The sequence below is a fragment of the Leopardus geoffroyi genome, chromosome C2 (genome assembly GCF_018350155.1).
Source record: "Leopardus geoffroyi isolate Oge1 chromosome C2, O.geoffroyi_Oge1_pat1.0, whole genome shotgun sequence".
Classification (NCBI taxonomy): domain Eukaryota; kingdom Metazoa; phylum Chordata; class Mammalia; order Carnivora; family Felidae; genus Leopardus; species Leopardus geoffroyi.
The window spans coordinates 86,587,614-86,607,629 of record NC_059333.1 but is presented as its reverse complement, the minus strand read 5'-3'; the positions used below and the strand labels follow the sequence as shown (position 1 = coordinate 86,607,629).

Below are 20,016 nucleotides of genomic sequence, written 5' to 3'. Positions count from 1 at the left end.
CAATAAATGCAGCTATTGGGTATCCATAAAGGAAAACATGTTATTGAACTCTTAACACAAACCATACACAAAAATCAGTTCCAAGAGAATTATTGATCTCATTGTAAAAAGGATGATCTAAAGAATGAAGGGTTAGTCAAAGGAAAGAGAGAAGAGAGGCCAAGATGGTGGAAGGGCATGGAAGTTTATTTTGCATCTTTCATCCCTGAAATGCAGCCAGATCAACATTAAACCATCTTGCATACCTACAAAACTTATTTGAGGATTAACAAAACAATATGCAAAACTTGAACCACAGAACTTGACAGGTATGTTACACAGAGAGCTGAACTTGGGGAAAAAGAAGCCGTGGAGGGCAGGGAGCTGTTTTTGCTTGTGGAAAGAAGATAGAAATAGGGGGAGAGTATGGTATATGATAATACTATTTATGTTTTTTTATTTTTTAAAAATTATCCTCAATGGGGGAAATTGCTGGTGGGGTTGTGGGAGGGGGTATGAGATAAATGAGGAAGGGGAATTAAGGAATCTACTCCTGAAATCATTGTTGCACGATATGCTATCTACCTTGGATGTATATTAAATAATTAATTTTCTAAAAAAGATAGAGAGGAAAAAGCATAGATTTATGACTAAAATATGCCCTATATATTAAAAGCCTTTTCAAACAAGGAGAAGATAAACATCCAGTCAGTTCTTCTAACATCAGCCATACATTTTCCAAAACTTTTAGCAGTATTTTTAAACTAGAATTATTACCTTATGTTTTGCCGTTCTTGATCAACATATCTTATTTGTGATGCAAGCATTGTTTTATGAACCTTAATTTCTTCAATTCTTTCTTCCATAGCTCTGTGTAATTGTTGTTTTCTTTTTTCCAGAGAAAGTACTTCTTCTGCCTTATTGTGAAGCATTTCTCGAGTACGCTTAACTTCAAGTTTTAAAAGGTTGTCTTCTATCATCAAATCCTATCAACAACAAAATTGTCAGATATTGAAATAATTAATGTTATACCCAAACCAAAATTTTTTTGTTATTGCCACAAAAGTCAAACTTGAAAATACAACATTTTCTTTTTTTTTTTTTTTTTAATTTTTTTTTTAATGTTTATTTATTTTTGAGACAGAGAGAGACAGAGCATGAACAGGGGAGGGTCAGAGAGAGGGAGACACAGAATCTGAAACAGGCTCCAGGCTCTGAGCTGTCAGCACAGAGTCCGACACGGGGCTCGAACTCACGGACCGCGAAATCATGACCTGAGCCAAAGTCAGCCGCTTAACCGACTGAGCCACCCAGGCGCCCCGAAAATACAACATTTTCTAATTTGACCACTGACCAAGATAAGTAGGATTAAATTTAGATTGCTCTGAGTGATGGTTTTTCTTCGTTTTTTATTTTAAGAAAGGGGTTATAGTTATTTCAAGTCTTTAATTATATTTCAATTTGAAATTTAAATTTTACTAAAAGAAAAAAGAAAGAAGTCACTCCTAAAAATGAAATTTACAACCTAGGAAATATGTAAAGCCCTATGGATAAGCACATTTATATTCTAAATTAAATCTCACAAAATAATGTGTAAAAAAATTTTTATTCTAAACAATTCAGTCATGGATAGGGGATTGATACAAGAATACACAAATAGATCAATTTTCAGAATAGAAACAAACCCTCCTGAATGTAAGACTTTATTATTTCAAAACATAGCTTTTCAGTTGGAGAAAAGATTAGATCCATACATCTCAAATGTACCAAAAATAAATTCCAGAAGCACGAAAAACTTAATTTAAGAGATGAAACCAATGCAATTACTGGAATAGTAAACATTTGTTTGATTTTCAGTATGATAAAGAAGTTCCTAAGCATAAAAATTATGCAGGGAAAAACACTTAAATATTTGATGTCAAGAAAAGTTTTTAAGGGGGCACCTGGGTGGCTCAGTTGGTTAAGTGTCCAATTTCAGCTCAGGTCATGATCTCGTGGTTTGTGAGTTCGAGCCCCATGTCAGGTTCTGTGTTGACAGCTCAGAGCCTGGAGTCTACTTCAGACCTGTGTCTCCCTCTCTCTCTGCTCCTCCTCTGCTCATGCCCTGTCTCTGCCTCTCTCAAAAATAAATTTAAAAAAATTTTTTTTAAGTTTTTAATGTCAAAAACCTAAATAAAAATTTAAACATAAATGGAAAAAATATTGACAATATTTATGACAGAGTTAATATTTTTATGTATGAAGGTCTTTTGCAAAGCTTCTTAAAAACATAAACCTCCTGGGACACCTGGGTGGCTCAGTTGGTTGAGTGTCTGACTTAGGTTCAGGTCATGATATTGCAGTTCACGAGTTCAAGCCCCACATTGAGCTCTGTGCTGACAGGTCAGAGCCTGGAGCCTGCTTTGGATTCTGTGCCTCCCTCTCTCTCTGCCCCTCCCCCACTCATGCTGTCTTTCTCTCTATTTCTCTCTCTCAAAATAAACATTAAAAAAAGTGTGTGTGTGTGTATATGTGTGTGTGTGTGTGTGTGTGTGTGTGTGTGTGTGTGTATGTATATATCTCCTAATGGTAATATGGGCCAAGATAATAAACTAGAGATCCAAAAAAGAAAGATTATGGAATATATCATAATAGAAAAAATGTTTTAAATATTTTTATTTAAACATAAATATTTTAAATTTTATGTTTAATCATGAAATGTTTTCACGTGTCACCAATTTAAAAAATTTACACTAAAACAATGAGATACCATGTCTGCCCATCAAATTGGCAACAGTTTTATAAATTATAATATCCAGGCTTACTGGTGGTGAATGCAACAGAATGCTTACACCCTGTTGGTGGGAGTATTAACTGAATCCTCTAGAAAACAATTAGGCTTGAAAATAGTTTCAAGACACTGAAAATATTCATTCTTTTTGGACCATAATTATACACTTAGAAATTTTCCCTAAGGAACTCATTGAACAATTACACAATGATACATGTCCATGCTATATGATAATACTATTTATGTTTTTTTTATTTTTAAAAAATTTTTTAAGTAGGCTCTATACCTAATGGAGGACTCAAACTCATGACCCTGAGATCAAGAGTCACATGCTCCAAATGAGCCAGCCAGGCACCCCTGAGATTACTATAACAGAATAACCAAACATTGGAAATAAACACGTATCCAAAAAACAGGAGACAGTTAACTAAACTATGGTAACTTCAGCAATAACCTGTAGAAAGCCCTTAAAAATAATTTTTAAAGAATACTTAATGTTTAATATTTAATGTTTGGAGACATACATGGAAAGAGATCATATATTTTCCATTTTTTTATAATATACATAAAGCCAATTTTCTTCAAAAGACTGAAAGGAAATAATATAACTTTAACACTTTCTCTAGTATACAGCTACTATAGTGACTTATTTAGTTTACTTCCTTATAATTTGATATATTTTAAATTTTTTCTATAATTGGTATTAAAACATGTGGTTTTTAATATATGCATATATGATTTTACTGCACCTGTTTCAAAGCTTTGGCTTTATTAAATTCTTTCTCTGATCTGTCATTGAAAAGGTTTAGTTCATTTATTTTGGTCATGAGGGACTGTTTTTCACCACAATTTTTACTATGTGACTTCTTGATAAAATAAAGATCGTTCTGTAAAAAAGGGGGAAAAGGTACATAAATACATATTTTAAATAGCATTAAGCACATACTATTAAACATAGCTTACATTAAATTATATGCTCCATTGAATATTTATGATAATTGGGTTTTTAAATCTCACTCTTCACATTCTAATGTTTCCAATATAATATACATGGATATATTCACATAGAAACATTTTCATTTTATCACCTATTGATTTTATTGATTTGGCTTAGGTTCTAATTCTGGGAAATAGTATGTATGGTTCAACCTGAATTACTGAGTGATTGCCATTTATGGGTAGAAATATGAGGAGGAAGTTCATTATTTGACTCAACCCAAGTCACAGAAGGTATAAACCTTAACAGTCTAAAAACCATAGGGTCTTGTTAACAGCACAAGCTCTAGAATCAGATGGCCTCAATTACACATTAGTCATCTGACCCTGGTGGGTAATCTCTTCCTCAGTTTCCTCATCTCTAAAATAGAGATGGTAACAACACCTACTTCCCTAGGCTATTGTGAAGATTAAAGATGTTACTGTCGATGGGTATATACAACAGTGTTTGACACAAAGAAATGTCATGTATTATTACTATTATTTAATTACATGTATAATCACATCTTGCTAGAGAGAAAAATGCTAGAAAAGATCTAATTCCAGTAGATGCTTAACTGTGTCACACATTCCCAGATACTAGCTTACTGTTTTTATAACAGTTTGCATCTCTCCACTCACCCAGAGCTCAGAACAAGGTTAGTGCTCTCAGTCCTGTCTGGGCATCTAAAGCAAAAACATTCTAGTTTCAAGATGTAGTTCTATTTCTCTCTCCCTCTGTCTTTTTCTTTCTCTTCCTCTCTCCCTCCTTCCTATGCCTTTCTCATTACCTATATTTCTCTGAGAAATCAAAACCCAAGATTGTAGGGGTATCTGGGTGGCTCAATCAGTTAAGCTTCTGACTTTGGCTCAGGTCAAGATCTCATAGCTTGTGAGTTTGTGCCCCATGTTGGGTTCTGTGCTGACAGCTCAGAGCCTGGAGCCAGCTTCAGATTCTGTGTCTCCCTCTCTCCCTGCCCCTCCCCTACTCACATTCTGTCTCACTCTCAAAAAAATTTTTTTTAAATGCCTAAGATTGTAGTAAAATAGTAAGAATTTTTTTTATAAACATGTCATTTCATAAAATTAACTTTTAGAATGAAAAACTTTTAACTGAAGGTGATTTTCAACCAGAAGGACTTTGTTTCTATTATGCAAAAGAGTAGATGGAGTGGGATGGGAGAAGTAATGCAGAATGACTTCACAATGTCATGCTACTATTTAGAAGAGCAAACCTTCATTAGAAGGCTAACTAGCTTTAATATCTTTAAAAATTCATTTCGACTATCAACAATAGCCAAATTAGGGAAAGACCCCATATGTCCATCAACTGATGAATGTATAAAGAAGATGTGGTAGATATAGACAATGCAATATTACTCAGTGATCAAAAAGAATGAAATCTTGCCATTTGCAACAATACAGATGGAAGTAGAATGTATTATGCTAAGTGAAATGAGTCAATCAGAGAAGGACAAATAACATGATTTCGCTAATATGTGGAATTTAAGAAACACAACAGATGAGCACAATAGAGGAAGGGACGGAAAAATAAGATAAAAACAGAGAGGGAGGCAAACCATAAGACTCTTAAATACAGAGAAACAAACTGAGGGTTGCTGGAGGGGTGTTGGGTGGGGGGATGAGCTAAGTGGGTAATGGGCATTAAGGAGGACACTTGTTGGGATGAGCACTGGGTGTTATACGTAAGTGATGAATCACTGGGTTCTACTCCTGAAATCATTACTATACTATATATTAACTAAAAAATATATTAAAATAAATATTTATTTGTTTGTTTGTTTTACAAAATAAGAGCTCACTTTCACCTTGGTAGCCCTAAAGGAATTCAGAGCAATTCTTTTTATAACCACTAGAGGACACTCAACACAAGCATTTCAAATTGTAAATGACAAATTCTTTGGGGTTCTCATCCCATTCAGATCCATGATCTCACTCCTTCACACTTACTTTCCAGTTAAATTTTAACATAGGTTTTACATTACATAGGTTCCCTTAATACAGGTTTTATATGACCATAAACATTAAAATACTGAAAGGTGAAGAACATTTTTACCTTATTAACAAATAGTCATTCAAAATATTGTTACCAAGTAAATATATGAATAACAACAACAGATGACCCATAAAGGGTCATTTCAGTGATAAAGGGCAATCAAGTTATCTAGAAAAAAAAAATCAAAAATGGAATTTATCAATGTTTTAAATCATGGTACTATTTAAGAGTATTTTGATGGACCAGGGATCACATCCTAGCTCTACACATACTAGTTGTGTAACCATGGACAATTTACTTAATCTGTCACACAAATAATAATATGTCCCTCACAAGACACTGATAAAGATTAAATGAAATGCTAAAGACATGTAATATACTTGGAATATATTAAATGCATAATCAATGGTAATGTTATATTCTCTCTCATAGTCAGTATAGAAACATGAACATTAGTTCATACGTTTGTTATATATGCAGGTAACTTGGCAATCATCCTATCCAAAGTAAAGTCTTAGGAACATGTTGACTTAAAACAGAGTAACTAATGACTAGGATATTTTAAGCATCAAAAGTATTTTGACTAAGTTACATGAAGCTTCTTGATCTGTGTTTCCAAAAGGCCAAATGTAGATTTTTTCTCTTCCAATGTCTTTTTAAGTTCAACAATTTTTGCTTCAAGAGCTTGTTTTTCTTCAGAATTAATTTCTCCTTTTAATCGTGACATTCGGCGTTCCACTTGTTGAATGTAAAAATCCTATTACATATTTTAAAAAAAGATAGCAAAGACAAACAAAGTTAAAACCATTTCTACAAATGTAAAAACACAATAAACACTTTCTTATAAGTTTAGTCTTAGGTGTCATCATTTACTAAAGTCACTTTAATCCTTCAATAATTTATAATATAAAATCCTTCTTAACTCTAAGCGGAGAAATAGCAAACTATTCTTCAATAACCAAGATACATAATAGTGACATAGAAGTAAGTAATCTTCTGAAAATGTAAGAAGTCAGCTAGGAAGGTATTTCCCCTACTACTAGGATGGAACTGCAGTAAATCCAATGGATTTACAAGGACATGGATTTTCGAGGGTACATTTTCTAAGGGATACACAAAAGGAGTCACAAATTGTTAGCCACAAATGTGGCTCAAATTTAACGAACTTCCAATGAATTATTTTCTTAAGTAATACTTTAGCATCTTTAATTTTGAGAAACTAAGAATACATTAGACAGGGAAATTAAGGTGTAGAGAGGGGTCATATTAAGGCTTCATGAGACAGAATCTATGAATAGAACAAATAAGAAAAACTTTTAAAATACTTTTCAACTATCAGTCTAGAGGTCGGGGTGGGATGTCTATGTTTGCACAGCTAAGACTCAATTTTTCCAGGTCTCATATATCTCACTCCTTGTTTTATTTCAGTCCAGGCCCGGTTGCCCTATGTTCCTTTAAAGCATGGCTGTCCCTCACTAGAGTTGTCTATCCTCTTACCAGTTTATTTCAAATCAAGAAAAAAAAATAGTTTTTAAGGCTCCTTTACCCTACTACTGACCAAACATGAAACCCCATCTTCAGCATCCATCTATCCCTCCAAGAGTGCTTTCAAAATCTTTGTTTTTTTCAGGACACTGCAGTATCCTGACCACCGCAACTATAACAAATCAATATGGAAGATATTAATAAGAGTATCATCTACCTGACTGTACATAATTTCTTGCTGCTTCAAGGTTTCAAAATCCAGTTTATGTAACTGATGGTTGAGGTGCTTTAGAGAGGAACGAGTTCCTTCAATTTCTGATAAGACAGCTTTTTCTTTCATTGTCTCAGTCTGTAATTCCTGAACTTTCTTAAATAGCACATCTTTCATTATGTTCAATTGAACTTGCACTTCCTGATAAGAATAATAGTGATCAATGAAATTATAATACTTTGAAAGGTTTTATTATATGAACATTATAATTTTGGGGGTCACAAATTAACCCCCTAACATTTAGCCCTTCAGAATATAAAAATGCCCTTTCCCACAATTTCAGTACATCTCCAACATTTCTTGTAGTCTACTCTATTCTAGTAGATAGAATAGCAGTTTTCGGGGCGCCTGGGTGGCGCAGTCGGTTAAGCGTCCGACTTCAGCCAGGTCACGATCTCGCGGTCCGTGAGTTCGAGCCCCGCGTCGGGCTCTGGGCTGATGGCTCAGAGCCTGGAGCCTGTTTCCGATTCTGTGTCTCCCTCTCTCTCTGCCCCTCCCCCGTTCATGCTCTGTCTCTCTCTGTCCCAAAAATAAATAAACGTTGAAAAAAAAAAATTAAAAAAAAAAAAAAAAAAGAATAGCAGTTTTCTATCCCCACATCATTCACTTTGATCTATCATCTTTAATTCTACCCCATGTCACTCTGACCTTGGAACTTGGCTATTTCACTGGTTTCCTTAGAAAATAAAATAGGGGTGCCTGGGTGGCTCAGTCAGTTAAGCATCCAACTCTTGATTTCAGCTCAGGTCATGATTCCATGGTTTGTAGGATCAAGCTCCAGGTTGGGCTCTGTGGTGACAGCATGGAACCTGCTTGTGATTCTCTCTGTGCCTCACTCTCTGCCCCTCCCCCACTCACACTCTCTCAAAATAAATGAACATTAAAAAAAGAAAGAAAGAAAAGAAAATATACTGCTGAAACACAGCCTGTAAGTTCACAAAAGTTGCTGAAGTCTTGAGAGTGTTACAGGGAAGAAATCACATCACTCAATCTCCCACCTTCTCTTCTGGACACTATCCAGTGGTGAGCAGGTACATATTTAACCACCACCACCAGCTTTCCAGCAGATGGGAGATTAGGGGGAAGAAGCTGATTTTCACTGTATAAATATTCCCAATCTGGCCAATTTCAAGCTACTGACACGATTCTACTAAATGCAGAGTTGGGATGTGATATGCAGTAGCAGATTATTATGTAGCATTTCTATTGTACAGAGGTTACACCGTACACTGTAAATGGAAGTAACCTTAAACTTAAGAGTATAAACAGATAATAGTAAAATGTAGTAAAATAATTTGGAAGTGATGAGTGCTCAGTACTGATTACTTTGTTTTTAATATTATGTATTTAATTATAAGTCTATATAATTTAATTTTTAATAATAGCTATGTTTAGCAGCTGACTTGCAAAATTCCAGAAAATATAATTATCAACTCTTGTGAGCTGGTAAGAGCTGGCCCAGCACACTACTGGCACTACCCCTTACTCACACCTTGCCTCTAGTTGGCCTCCCCACACGTGCAGCCTTCTAGGAAACAGAAACCAGTCCCTGATTCCCACTGCTCATTTCTCAAGAGGCAGATTTGTCTTGACCTCAAGGCTTCATGACCATGTGTTCAAGGCTTCAAATAGGTCTCCCATGCCAACATCTGTTGAAAGTTATCATTTTATTTTTTTAAGATTTTATTTTTAAGTAACCTCTACACCCAACATGGGGTGTTACAACCCTGAGATCAAGAGTGCATGCTCTACTGACTGGGCCAGCCAGGTGCCCTGAAAGTTATCATTTTAAAATGTTGAAATAATTTCCCTCTGTGCTCTTACAGCCAGATAAGCATATTTCCCTTTGGCAACAAATGAACTTCAATATGAAAAAAAAGAAAAATCTGTGATTGGCACATTAAATTTTCACAAAGTAAGAAATATAATCTAATATAATCTTATAAAATTCATTTTTATATAATAGACAATTTTTATTAGTTTTAACTCCTTCCCAAAGATTGCCTGGCATTTTAAAGTCAGTGCTTGGTGGTTAATAACATAGTACATCTCCAAAGAAAGGATTTTTCCAAAGAACTACAAAACTCAAGACTATGAATATAACTCTGCTACAGCACAAGCAGCACACATACACTGCCAATCCTATGTTGTTTTCTAATGTAGCTAATTACAACAATGTCACTCATTTTTTAAATTTTTTTTAACTTTTATTCAGTTTTGTGAGACAGAGACAGAGCGTGAATGGGGGAGGGGCAGAGAGAAAGGGAGACACAGAATCTGAAGCAGGCTCCAGGCTCCGAGCTGTCAGCTGAGAGCCCTACGTGGGGCTCGAACCCACGAATAGTGAGATCATGACCTGAGCCCAAGTCGGACGTTCAACCGACTGACCCACCCAGGTGCCCCTACAATCTAATTCCGTTTTTGTTTTTTTTTTTTTTCAACGTTTATTTATTTTTGGGACAGAGAGAGACAGAGCATGAACGGGGGAGGGGCAGAGAGAGAGGGAGACACAGAATCGGAAACAGGCTCCAGGCTCTGAGCCATCGGCCCAGAGCCCGAGGCGGGGCTCGAACTCACGGACCGCGAGATCGTGACCTGGCTGAAGTCGGACGCTCAACCGACTGCGCCACCCAGGCGCCCCTCTAATTCCTTTTTAATGTCATCATCAAAAGTCCTATTTCATATGAATTTCAGTCTTTACAGATTTCTAGTAAGTTCTAATATAGTCCCATCTCATGGACAACTGAAAATCATTCTCTTAGGAGAAAAAAAAAAAAACCACATGCACACAAAAAACATAACTTTTTAAAAATAATGTTGTGTGATTTGGACTCAAATACTGCTCCAGTCCATATTGATGCATGACTTCGTTATTCAGGAATTTAAATATACAACAGCATACTGCAGAAGCTGGATTGTATCTAAATATAAGTGAAGCCATACTGGATATGTAGCAAATGGGGGATTTTTGCCATGATCTTCAGCTGCCCCTCAAAGAAAGCAAAAAAGCAGGAAGTAGTGCAAATTGTGTCAGGTCACAGAAGTCACTTTGAAGTTTTCAAGAGGAAATGGTGAACCAGCCTTTTCCAGTTCCTCAAAATTGGCCTAAATGCTACCAAGATGTCAAAGAGATTCCAATAGAGTTAGTAAAGTAAAGCACTTAAGAGCCCATTTACTAATAAATGGTGCCAGACTGTCAGAGACATTAAATGATAAAGAAATACAGGCAATAAACGTAGACCACTGGGGGGGAGACGGGGATATGATCACAAACAAACAAAACAAAAAAATGACAGCCTACTGTAAAGGTGGAAATCAATTGTAAAACAGGCATTTTTCCAGGTACGTTTACAATATAAGAACATACATATGAATGACAAGCAGAGACGTGGACACACTAGGCATTGGGAAGGGATGAGATCCAAGGTAGAGGGGCTACCTGTAACCTTCAAAAGAAGACATCAATATTAAATGCTTAACATGAAGCTAAAGGAGAATTAGAAGTTTTAAGAGAAGGTCAGAAACCTCTTTAGAAAGCCACACATAAAAAGAGGTCTAACAACTCAAAATTCTGATTACAAATTACAAATGGGATCACAACAGAAAGCAGAGCCTCTTAAAAGACCTCCTATTCCATAATCGCAAGAGTCTCATTCACTATTGCTAAATGTATTGTGACTCTTTAAAAACTGAAAGTAAACCTTACCTTTATACTTTTTTCCTCCTCCCTTAGCATATCTTCCAAATTGGTAGCTTTCTCTTCTACAGACATAGTTTTCTCAGTTATCTGCTTTAATTTTTTCTTTACAATCTGATTATGATTTTTAATTTTGTGTAACCTGGAGAGAGTTTATGAAGAAAAAATAGAAAACATATCTAAAAATTAATACAAACAAACAAGGAATAGTTTATCTTCATATAACTTGAAGGTTTCTTTTGCCATAAACCTTTTTATTACCTTTATGTAAACCCTACATATTTATTAAATACATATTTAATAAGCCACAAAAATATTATTCCTAAGCCTTTATGATGAAAAACCCAGGAAAATTTATTTTCACGTTTAATAATTTAGTAGCTATAATTTTTCAGTTATTTAACAAAAACTTAAATATTTAATAATTTTTCTAGAAGTAGTCAAAAACTATAAACATATTTAAATATCTTTTTTCTTACCTTGCTGTTTCTTCATGAATATCCTTCTTTACTTTGGAAATATTTTTCCGCAGAGCTTCTAAATCACTAGAACTTCTATTCACAGTGGCTTTTAAAGAATCCAGCTATTTATTAGTTAACAGACAGAAATTACATATATTTATTTTACATCTTATAAGGTAATTTCTTTTTTGAGAAGTTCTGTTCTGAACATATTAATTTTTAACCTACATCATACCCATAAACACAATAACGATGTTTCTGTAATACATATTAACAGTTTTTCTTTTTGATCTGATATTACATTTTCAATGACTTATTGTATGATACTGGCAAATTACAGAGTCCCACATAGATGTGTGACAGGTACAAAGAGCAAAAGCTTCACAGTATTGGATTTGGCAATGATTAATTGTATATGACAGGCAACAAAAGATAGACATATTGGATTTCATCAAAATTAAAAGCTTCTGTGCATCAAAAGACAATATCAACAGAGTTAAAATGCAGTCCACAGAGTGGAGAAAATACTTGCAAAATCATATACCTGCTAAGGGATTAATATCTAGAATATACAGAAAATTTCTAAAACTCATCAACAACAACAACTATAAACTGATTCAAAAATGAGCAAAGGATTTTAATAGACATTTCTCCAAAAAAGATATACTAATGGCCAATAAGCTCATGAAAAGATGTTCAACATCATCTATCACTAAGGAAATGCACGTCAAATACAATGAAATCCCACCTCACACTCTTCCATGAGGATGACTGTCGCCAAAAAAAGAAAATAGCAAGTGGTGGTGAGAATATGGAGAAATTAGAACCTTCGTGCACTGTTAGTGGGAATGTAAAATGGTACAGCCACTATGGAAAACACTATGGTGGTCCCTTAAAAAATCAGAAACATAATTACCATAATTGCCATCCAGAAATTCTGAGATAATTGTACACCCATGTTCATAGCAGCGTTATCCATAATAGCTAAAACATGGCAGCAACCCAAGTGTCCACTGACAGATAAACGGGTAAGCCAAATGTGATCCACACATACAATGGAATAGGAGTCAGCCTTAAAAAGTAAGAAAACCTTGACATATGCTACAATATAGATGAACCTTGAGGACACCATGCTAAGTAAAATAAATGAAATAAGCCGTCACAAAAAGATAAATACTGTCTGATTCATGTGAAGTTAACTTAGTCTCCTAGAGACAGAAAGCAAAATGGTAGTTGCTAGGAGCTGGGAAGAGGGGGGAATGGGGAGTTACTGTTTAATAAGTACAGGGTTTCAGTTTTACAAGAAGAAAAGAATTATGGAGATGGATGATGGTGATGGTTGGATAACATTAGGAATGTATTTAACACTACTGAACTGCATGCTGGGAAATGATTAAGATGGTAAACTGTAGGGGCGCCAGGGTGGCTCAGTCAGTTAAGCACCTGACTTTGGCTCAGGTCATGATCTCACAGCTTGTACTGACAGCTCAGAGCCTGGAGACTGCTTTGGATTCTGTGTCTCCCCCACCCCAAAATAAATATTTTTTAAAAAGATGGTAAATTGTATGTTATGTGTACTTTAACAAAATTTTAAAACTTGGATAGAAAAAAATGAATGAAGTACTAATGCATGCTATATGACATGGATGAACCTTGAAAACATTATTTCAGTAAAAGAGTCCAGACATAAAGTGCTCTGTATGATATGGTTTCATTTATATGAAATGTCCAAAATAGGCAAATCCATGGAGACAGAAAGTAGATTAGTAGTTGCCAGGGCTGGGTAGGTGGAGGGAAGCAGAGTGATTGCTAGTGGGCAAAAGATTTCTTTTTGAAAGAAAAAGACAGTCTAAAATTAGATAGTGGTAATGGTTGCACATCCTATGAAATATTAAAAACCACTAAATTACATACTTCAAAAGGGTAAGTTATTATATATGAATTGCATCTCAATAAACAAATTATGAACAAATGAATGAATGAATCCCTGCATTCTTTTCTGCAATTTAAAAATTTTTAAGAATGAACTATTAGCAATGACATTTAATTTAGGCAAGAAATTTGCTTATTTTACTATTCTAGGATCTTAAGTAATTATTCTTTTTTTGGACAATAAAACATCTTTCCTTCTTTATCAGAAATAAAAAGTATAACAACTTATAGAATGTAATGCTCTACAATATTCCAGTTTCCTGACTAAACAGCAGTAACTTCAGCTAATGTGACTTCAAGACACAAATTTCATAAAAATTCCTTTGTTGCTAACACTCCCTATAGAACAATCTAGTTGGGCATGTGTGCCTGCGAAAGAAGAAATGAACAAAGCAGGAAAAGTTTTGTTCTCTGTTCAAGGTATTTTACCCCTACACTGTCTCACTACCAGACTGAAATATTATCCCTTCTCAAGGTGAGAAACTGAACTTAAGCAAATAGCTCCACCTACTCTGAGTTAAAACCACCATACATATGTAGCACTGGACATGTTATATGTCCACTTCAGGTCATCACTACAACATTCACCTTCACATCTGCCCCTTTGGAAGTTATAATTATGGTTTCCAGTCTAGACCCCTCAGGAGCATTTTGCCTCAAGTCACCTACAAAACACCACGTGTGACAAGCAAGGTGTGTGCTATACAACTCCAGGGGGACCCCTTCATACCACATGTGATATGACTGGCACTCCTGTTGCCTTCACCAAACAGGGCGCCATTGGAATACCCAAAAAGTTCCACAACGTGAAGGGACATAAGACAAAGAACTAGAAGGCAGTTCCTTAATTGAAGGAGAGCCTTTATGCTTATTTTTATAGTAATTTGTCATAAACACACAAACCAGTCTTATTAGTTAACATACCTCATCCTTCAGCTGATTTCTATTAGTTTCATGACGCTGATACTCCATTCTACATTTTAAAACTTTCCGATCAGCAACAGAAATTCTTTTCTCGTACTCTGTGTTATTTCCAATTTCACTTTCCAAAAACTTGATCTTTTCTTTAACCAAATTTTCTTTTTCTCTTATTTCCTGCTTTATCCTTGCTAATGCCTAAGATTAAAAATATGTTAAATATATGTTTAATATGATGAACAAAACAAACAAAATGGAAATTAGTTATTATTTTTCTATTAAACCAAATTCAGTATTTGATCAAAAATTATTAGGACAATATTTTCTTTAAAGAGTCTATTTTTAGAGGCCCTGGGGTGGCTCAGCTGGTTAAGCATCTGACTTCACCTCAGGTCATGGTCTCCCAGTTCATGGGTCTGGACCCCACATTAGTCTCTGTGCTGACAGCTCAGAGCCTGGAGCCCACTTCAGATCCTATGTCTCCCTCTCTCTCTGCCCCCCGCCCCACCCCCGCCTGCCACTTGCACTCTCTCTCTCAAAAATAAATAAAACATTTAAAAATGTATAAAAAAAGGTCTATTTTTATATGAATAAAAACAAAATATTAATAGGCTATACATCAGTATCTATAAGCTCATATTTTTAAGGATTTCTTTCTCTTTAATCTGGTACTTGGCTAAAGAGATGAGAAAAATATCAATCTTTTATCAACAAAAGGTGACATCTAAAAAAACATAACACTGTTGAATATTTCTACATAGAAAGTTGGATTCCAATGGTTTTTCCAAATATTTCACAGGACTAGTTTTTTTTTTTTCATCTTTTGAGAATAACATTTTAGTTATTGGTTTCAATAAGAATACCTTCACTCAAGACCTTTGGTCTTGGGAATACAAAATAAACAGAATATACAAAGTAGTAACTGAGATGTGAACAAAGCACCATGGGAACAAAGAGATGATGAAGTCTACCTGAGAAGAATTATCAAAAGGCATTACCTAAGAGGCTTCTTTTAAGTCAGACCTAAAAAAATAAATGGATATGCATAAATGCTCTAATGTGGTTAAGGTGTAGGGTAGGAAGGCAGGCATAGAATGGGCATATATTAAGAAGGGGCAGGTACAGATGAAAGGAATGAGGCTGGAAAGGTAGAGGTTAGGACCCAACTGTGAATAAATTCAATTTTCCAATTGCCATGTTAAAAAGCTTCAATTTTTAAAAAAAATTTGTGTTTTTTTGAGAGAGAGAGAGCCCAAGTGGGGGAGGAGTCAGGGGCAGTGGTGGGGAGAGAGAGAGAGAGAGAGAGAGAGAGAGTGTTAAGCAGGCTCCTTGCTCACCATGGAGCCTAATGCAGGGCTCAATCCCACAACCCTGGGATCATGACCTGAGATGAAGTCAAGAATTGGATGCTGGACCAACTGAGCCACCCAGGCATCCCCCAAGAGGTTCAATTTTTAAGCAATGTGAAACAAAGAAGATTTTAGAGCTGAGGAATAAAAAGGCCATCTATGGTTTTTACAAGTGATGTTGACAGCAATATATTGAATGAATTGGAGGGAGAAGGAAAATTTACTCTAAAATGTATTTCTTTCAAGTTTTCCCAAATGGCGTCCCATGAAACAACTAATCACAGAAAATCAAGTTGGGGGAGGGTATGTGAAATCATACAATTTCAGAGGGTATCTGAAATCAATAAATTTTAGAAATGCGGCAGGTAATATTGTACATATTAGCATATTAAGTGGATATATATCTGAAATGTACATTTTTAAAAAATCTTTAATTTATTCAGTCTAGTATTCCTATATGTTTTCTATAACAATTAACATTATATAATGTATCGTTCTATAGATCTGCTGTGTTTATTCAACCAAAGACGGGTCAAAACTTCCTAAGTTCATATATGTCAAATGACCATTCTAGAATTTTCTGCCTTATATTGATTTTTCTACCATTTAATCAGATACTCTAACACCTACTTCAACATTCACATTTTTTAACAGTGTTATCTACTCACAGTTAAGTTTATGTAGGTGATGCTGATAAGTACAGTAATGTCCCAAAATTTCTACACTGGAATAAAAGCATAATAGAAAAATATTTTTCCTTTTCCAAATGATGCAAAAGTTTATTTTAAGAAGCCAATTTCAGGGGAGTCTGGTGGCTCAGTTAAGCATCCAACTCTTCATTTCATCTCAGGTAGTGATCTCATGGTTCATGAGTTGGAGTCCCATGTCAACCTCCACACTGACAGCCCAGAGCCTGCTTAGGATTCTCTCTCTCCCTCGCTCTCTGCCCCTCCCCTACTCTCAAGCACGCTTTCTCCCTCCCTTTCTCTCTCAAAAAAAATAAGTAACCTTAAAAAAAAAAAAAAAAAGCCAATTTCAGGTTCATAGGTTCATATACTCAGACTCCTGCCAAGAAGACACTAAGAAGGCAGGAACTGTTTTGGAGGAAGAGGAACAAGAGATTAAATCCTCTAGCGGTATGAACTGGCTTTCACTGGCTCACCAGAACTGACTGACACATCTCTTTTCAACTCTGTTGAGCAGAGTCATGTTGGTATGGAAGTAGTTTCACCACAGAAATCAGAAATGCTACAAATGGGGAGCCAGTTGTTAAACACTCAGAAGCAAACCCCTACCTATGGAGCCACTTCTTAGCATCCTCCCTATTCTCTTACAGTACAGACAACCAGGAGATGTCAATAAGGAACCAATATGAATATGACCAGAGACCAGCTGTATATTTTGCCAAATCAGCAGGCTGAGTCAATTTAGCTGTGGGGTTGTAAGAGAATGCAGTTCTATTGCACATAGATTTGCAGTCTTGGATCTATCACATTTGATTTACAAAGAGGAAGCAGTCAGGACTTGATGTTTAAAACCAAGATCAGCATTAAGAATTAAGTCCATGGGGCGCCTGGGTGGCGCAGTCGGTTAAGCGTCCGACTTCAGCCAGGTCGCGATCTCGCGGTCCGTGAGTTCGAGCCCCGCGTCAGGCTCTGGGCTGATGGCTCGGAGCCTGGAGCCTGTTTCCGATTCTGTGTCTCCCTCTCTCTCTGCCCCTCCCCCGTTCATGCTCTGTCTCTCTCTGTCCCAAAAATAAATAAACGTTGAAAAAAAAAAATTAAAAAAAAAAAGAATTAAGTCGAACTCATAGTCAAAACTGGTTCTTCCTTGTCCCTCCAAAGAAGGCATAGGCCACTTTGTTGATAAAATGTTGGTCACTTACAGACATTTAAAATAAAATATTTACATTTAAGTCACATATAACAAGTAAACCTCATACAGATATGAGAATTCCAAACTTCCAGTGACCTGAGCCGCTTGCCAAATGCCTTTCCATGTAGTAGATTTAGAATGGAAGTTAAAACATCTTCTCATCTGCTTTCTTTCCTCCTCAATTCCTTCTCCTTCCCAACTTTCCCTAATCTTCCCATTTTTACTCACCCCTATTTTGTTCCTTAATGATTTTCAAAAAAACTTCTAAATTAACCTCTGAAAATAGCAAAAGATAACACTAGGTCTATGTTTAATCAGTGTGGTATTCCTTCCCTTCCATGCTTCTAACCTATTATGGGTGCCTCAGTTTCAAAAGTGAAAGCTTTATCACAGTTTAGGTTTCTTTCCTGACTCTCCTTTTTGTTTCTTGACTATCCATGAAGCTCATTTCCCTACACCAGTAATTACTACCAAATAGCACATACGTTAAATTCAAAACACTGTGGATAACCATGTGTAAGTCAGAGCATTGGCTTTACTGCACCAACATTATCTATTGACTTTCTCTTGTTCCACATTTCAGAGATGGCAGGATCCAGTCTTCAGCATCATTATACCATAAGTAAATAATCTTCATAAAATCACATATCTAAATGGAAAGAGTTAAGCTTGGAAAACATTTACCAAAACTATTAAACCCTGCTACAAAAGTGACTTTCAAATAGCAATGTGAGTTACATTTGAAATGAATGGGTTAAATACAAAAGAGAATAATACAGTTGAACATTGCAAGGACCAAACAACTACTTTACCAAGGCACAGTTATCAATGTCTCGATCTCTCTTCTGCATCTGTTCTATTGTGTTCTCCCACTGTTTAATGAGTTCTTGTCTTTCATTATGAATTTTACGAAAATCTTGTGCTGCTTTATCCAATTCTAACTGTCAAATACAGAGCAAATAACATTTTTGTGAATTTAAGTGCTTTTGCATACATCTCTTTGACAATTAAGAAATAAGAATACTCACTAAACTAACCTGTGCACTTAGAGTCTCTGTAAGTTCGTTGTCAAGTACCTTTCTTTTCCGATGACATTCCAAAGTGAGTCTTTCTAATTGCAACGTCAGTGCCTATGATGTAGTTACATGTAAAAATATTTATAATTGTTGTTTTATTCACTTAAAAGCTATTAGCATGTCTTACGTTAAGTATTATTATATTATAGATACACATTTATTTGCCATCTAAAACAACTACGAAATAATTCATACATTTCCTTTTAATTCCAAAGGGTTGCAATGAAAACTAAACTGTTTCTAAAAAGACTTTTAATACTTTTTAGTTAGAAAAAACATTAACAACTTGTCATTTAAAATAATGCATTTTGTATCATATCTATTAGAAAATAGCATGTTTCATAATACAAAAGTATTAACAGATTTAATTACAAGTAGATTTTAAGTAATGGTTATAATAATATATTAAGTAATCAATAGCACTATAGTCTCAAATCAGCAAACACTATGTTAAATTCAAACCGTTATTTAGATAAAAGTAGTTAAAATATTTATACAACATTTTAGTAAAAAACTTTCTTCTCTGAAATACTTTTGAGAATTCTTCTCAATCAGAATTGAGTCTGTGGATTCCTAAATGGTCAGAGGGTTTCAGAGGATCTATAAAACTCTCAGTAAAATTTTGTAACTATTTGAGTACAGTCATTTTTCTAAAGAGAGGATCCTTGGCTTATTAGATTGTCAAAGGAGTCTCTGACTCAAAAAAGTTTAAGAACTACTGCTTTAAAATTATAAATCTAATTTCAGTAAAAAGGATCACATACTACAGATTCAGAGAAAACCTAACATTACAATTTATAATTTCTCACCCTAATTTTATTATCATCTTGTTGTGCGTACTTCTGAAGAATGAGGGCATCACTATCTTTATGAGCTGATTCTTCTAACCAGGCTTCCAAGGCTTGCTGGTCCCAGTTCATCTGACATTTCAAACTATCCAATTTTTGAGTAGTTTTAAATATGTTAGTCTAATTTCCAAAGAAAAGGGTTAGGGGGAGATTACAAAATATTATTTAGTATACAAACTAAAATAAAACATTAAATACTATAGAACATATTAAAAAGGAAAGAAGAAATCCTGTTCTTACCACCACATATATGTGTGTGTGTGTGTGTGTGTGTGTGTGTAACATACCATATTTAATCATGTAACCACCACATTTATATTTAATTCTTTAGTTATAAAATAGAAGGGAGAAGATTATAAAAGA

The 20,016-nt window shown here is 35.1% G+C and overlaps 1 protein-coding gene across 1 annotated transcript in view; it reads right to left on the bottom strand.

Moving 5' to 3' along the window:
* The window catches only part of CCDC39 (coiled-coil domain containing 39), a 47,905-nt gene that overhangs the window by 16,120 nt on the left and 11,769 nt on the right, over positions 1 to 20,016 (bottom strand). Inside the window, exons 4-13 of the mRNA XM_045502874.1 lie at positions 19,615 to 19,773; positions 18,767 to 18,859; positions 18,542 to 18,670; positions 14,512 to 14,703; positions 11,674 to 11,777; positions 11,204 to 11,336; positions 7,444 to 7,638; positions 6,334 to 6,498; positions 3,499 to 3,636; positions 757 to 965 (exon numbers count right to left, since the gene is read on the bottom strand). Of these exons, the coding sequence (XP_045358830.1) occupies positions 757 to 965; positions 3,499 to 3,636; positions 6,334 to 6,498; positions 7,444 to 7,638; positions 11,204 to 11,336; positions 11,674 to 11,777; positions 14,512 to 14,703; positions 18,542 to 18,670; positions 18,767 to 18,859; positions 19,615 to 19,773 (1,517 nt within the window). The remainder of the gene's footprint in view (positions 1 to 756; positions 966 to 3,498; positions 3,637 to 6,333; positions 6,499 to 7,443; positions 7,639 to 11,203; positions 11,337 to 11,673; positions 11,778 to 14,511; positions 14,704 to 18,541; positions 18,671 to 18,766; positions 18,860 to 19,614; positions 19,774 to 20,016) is intronic.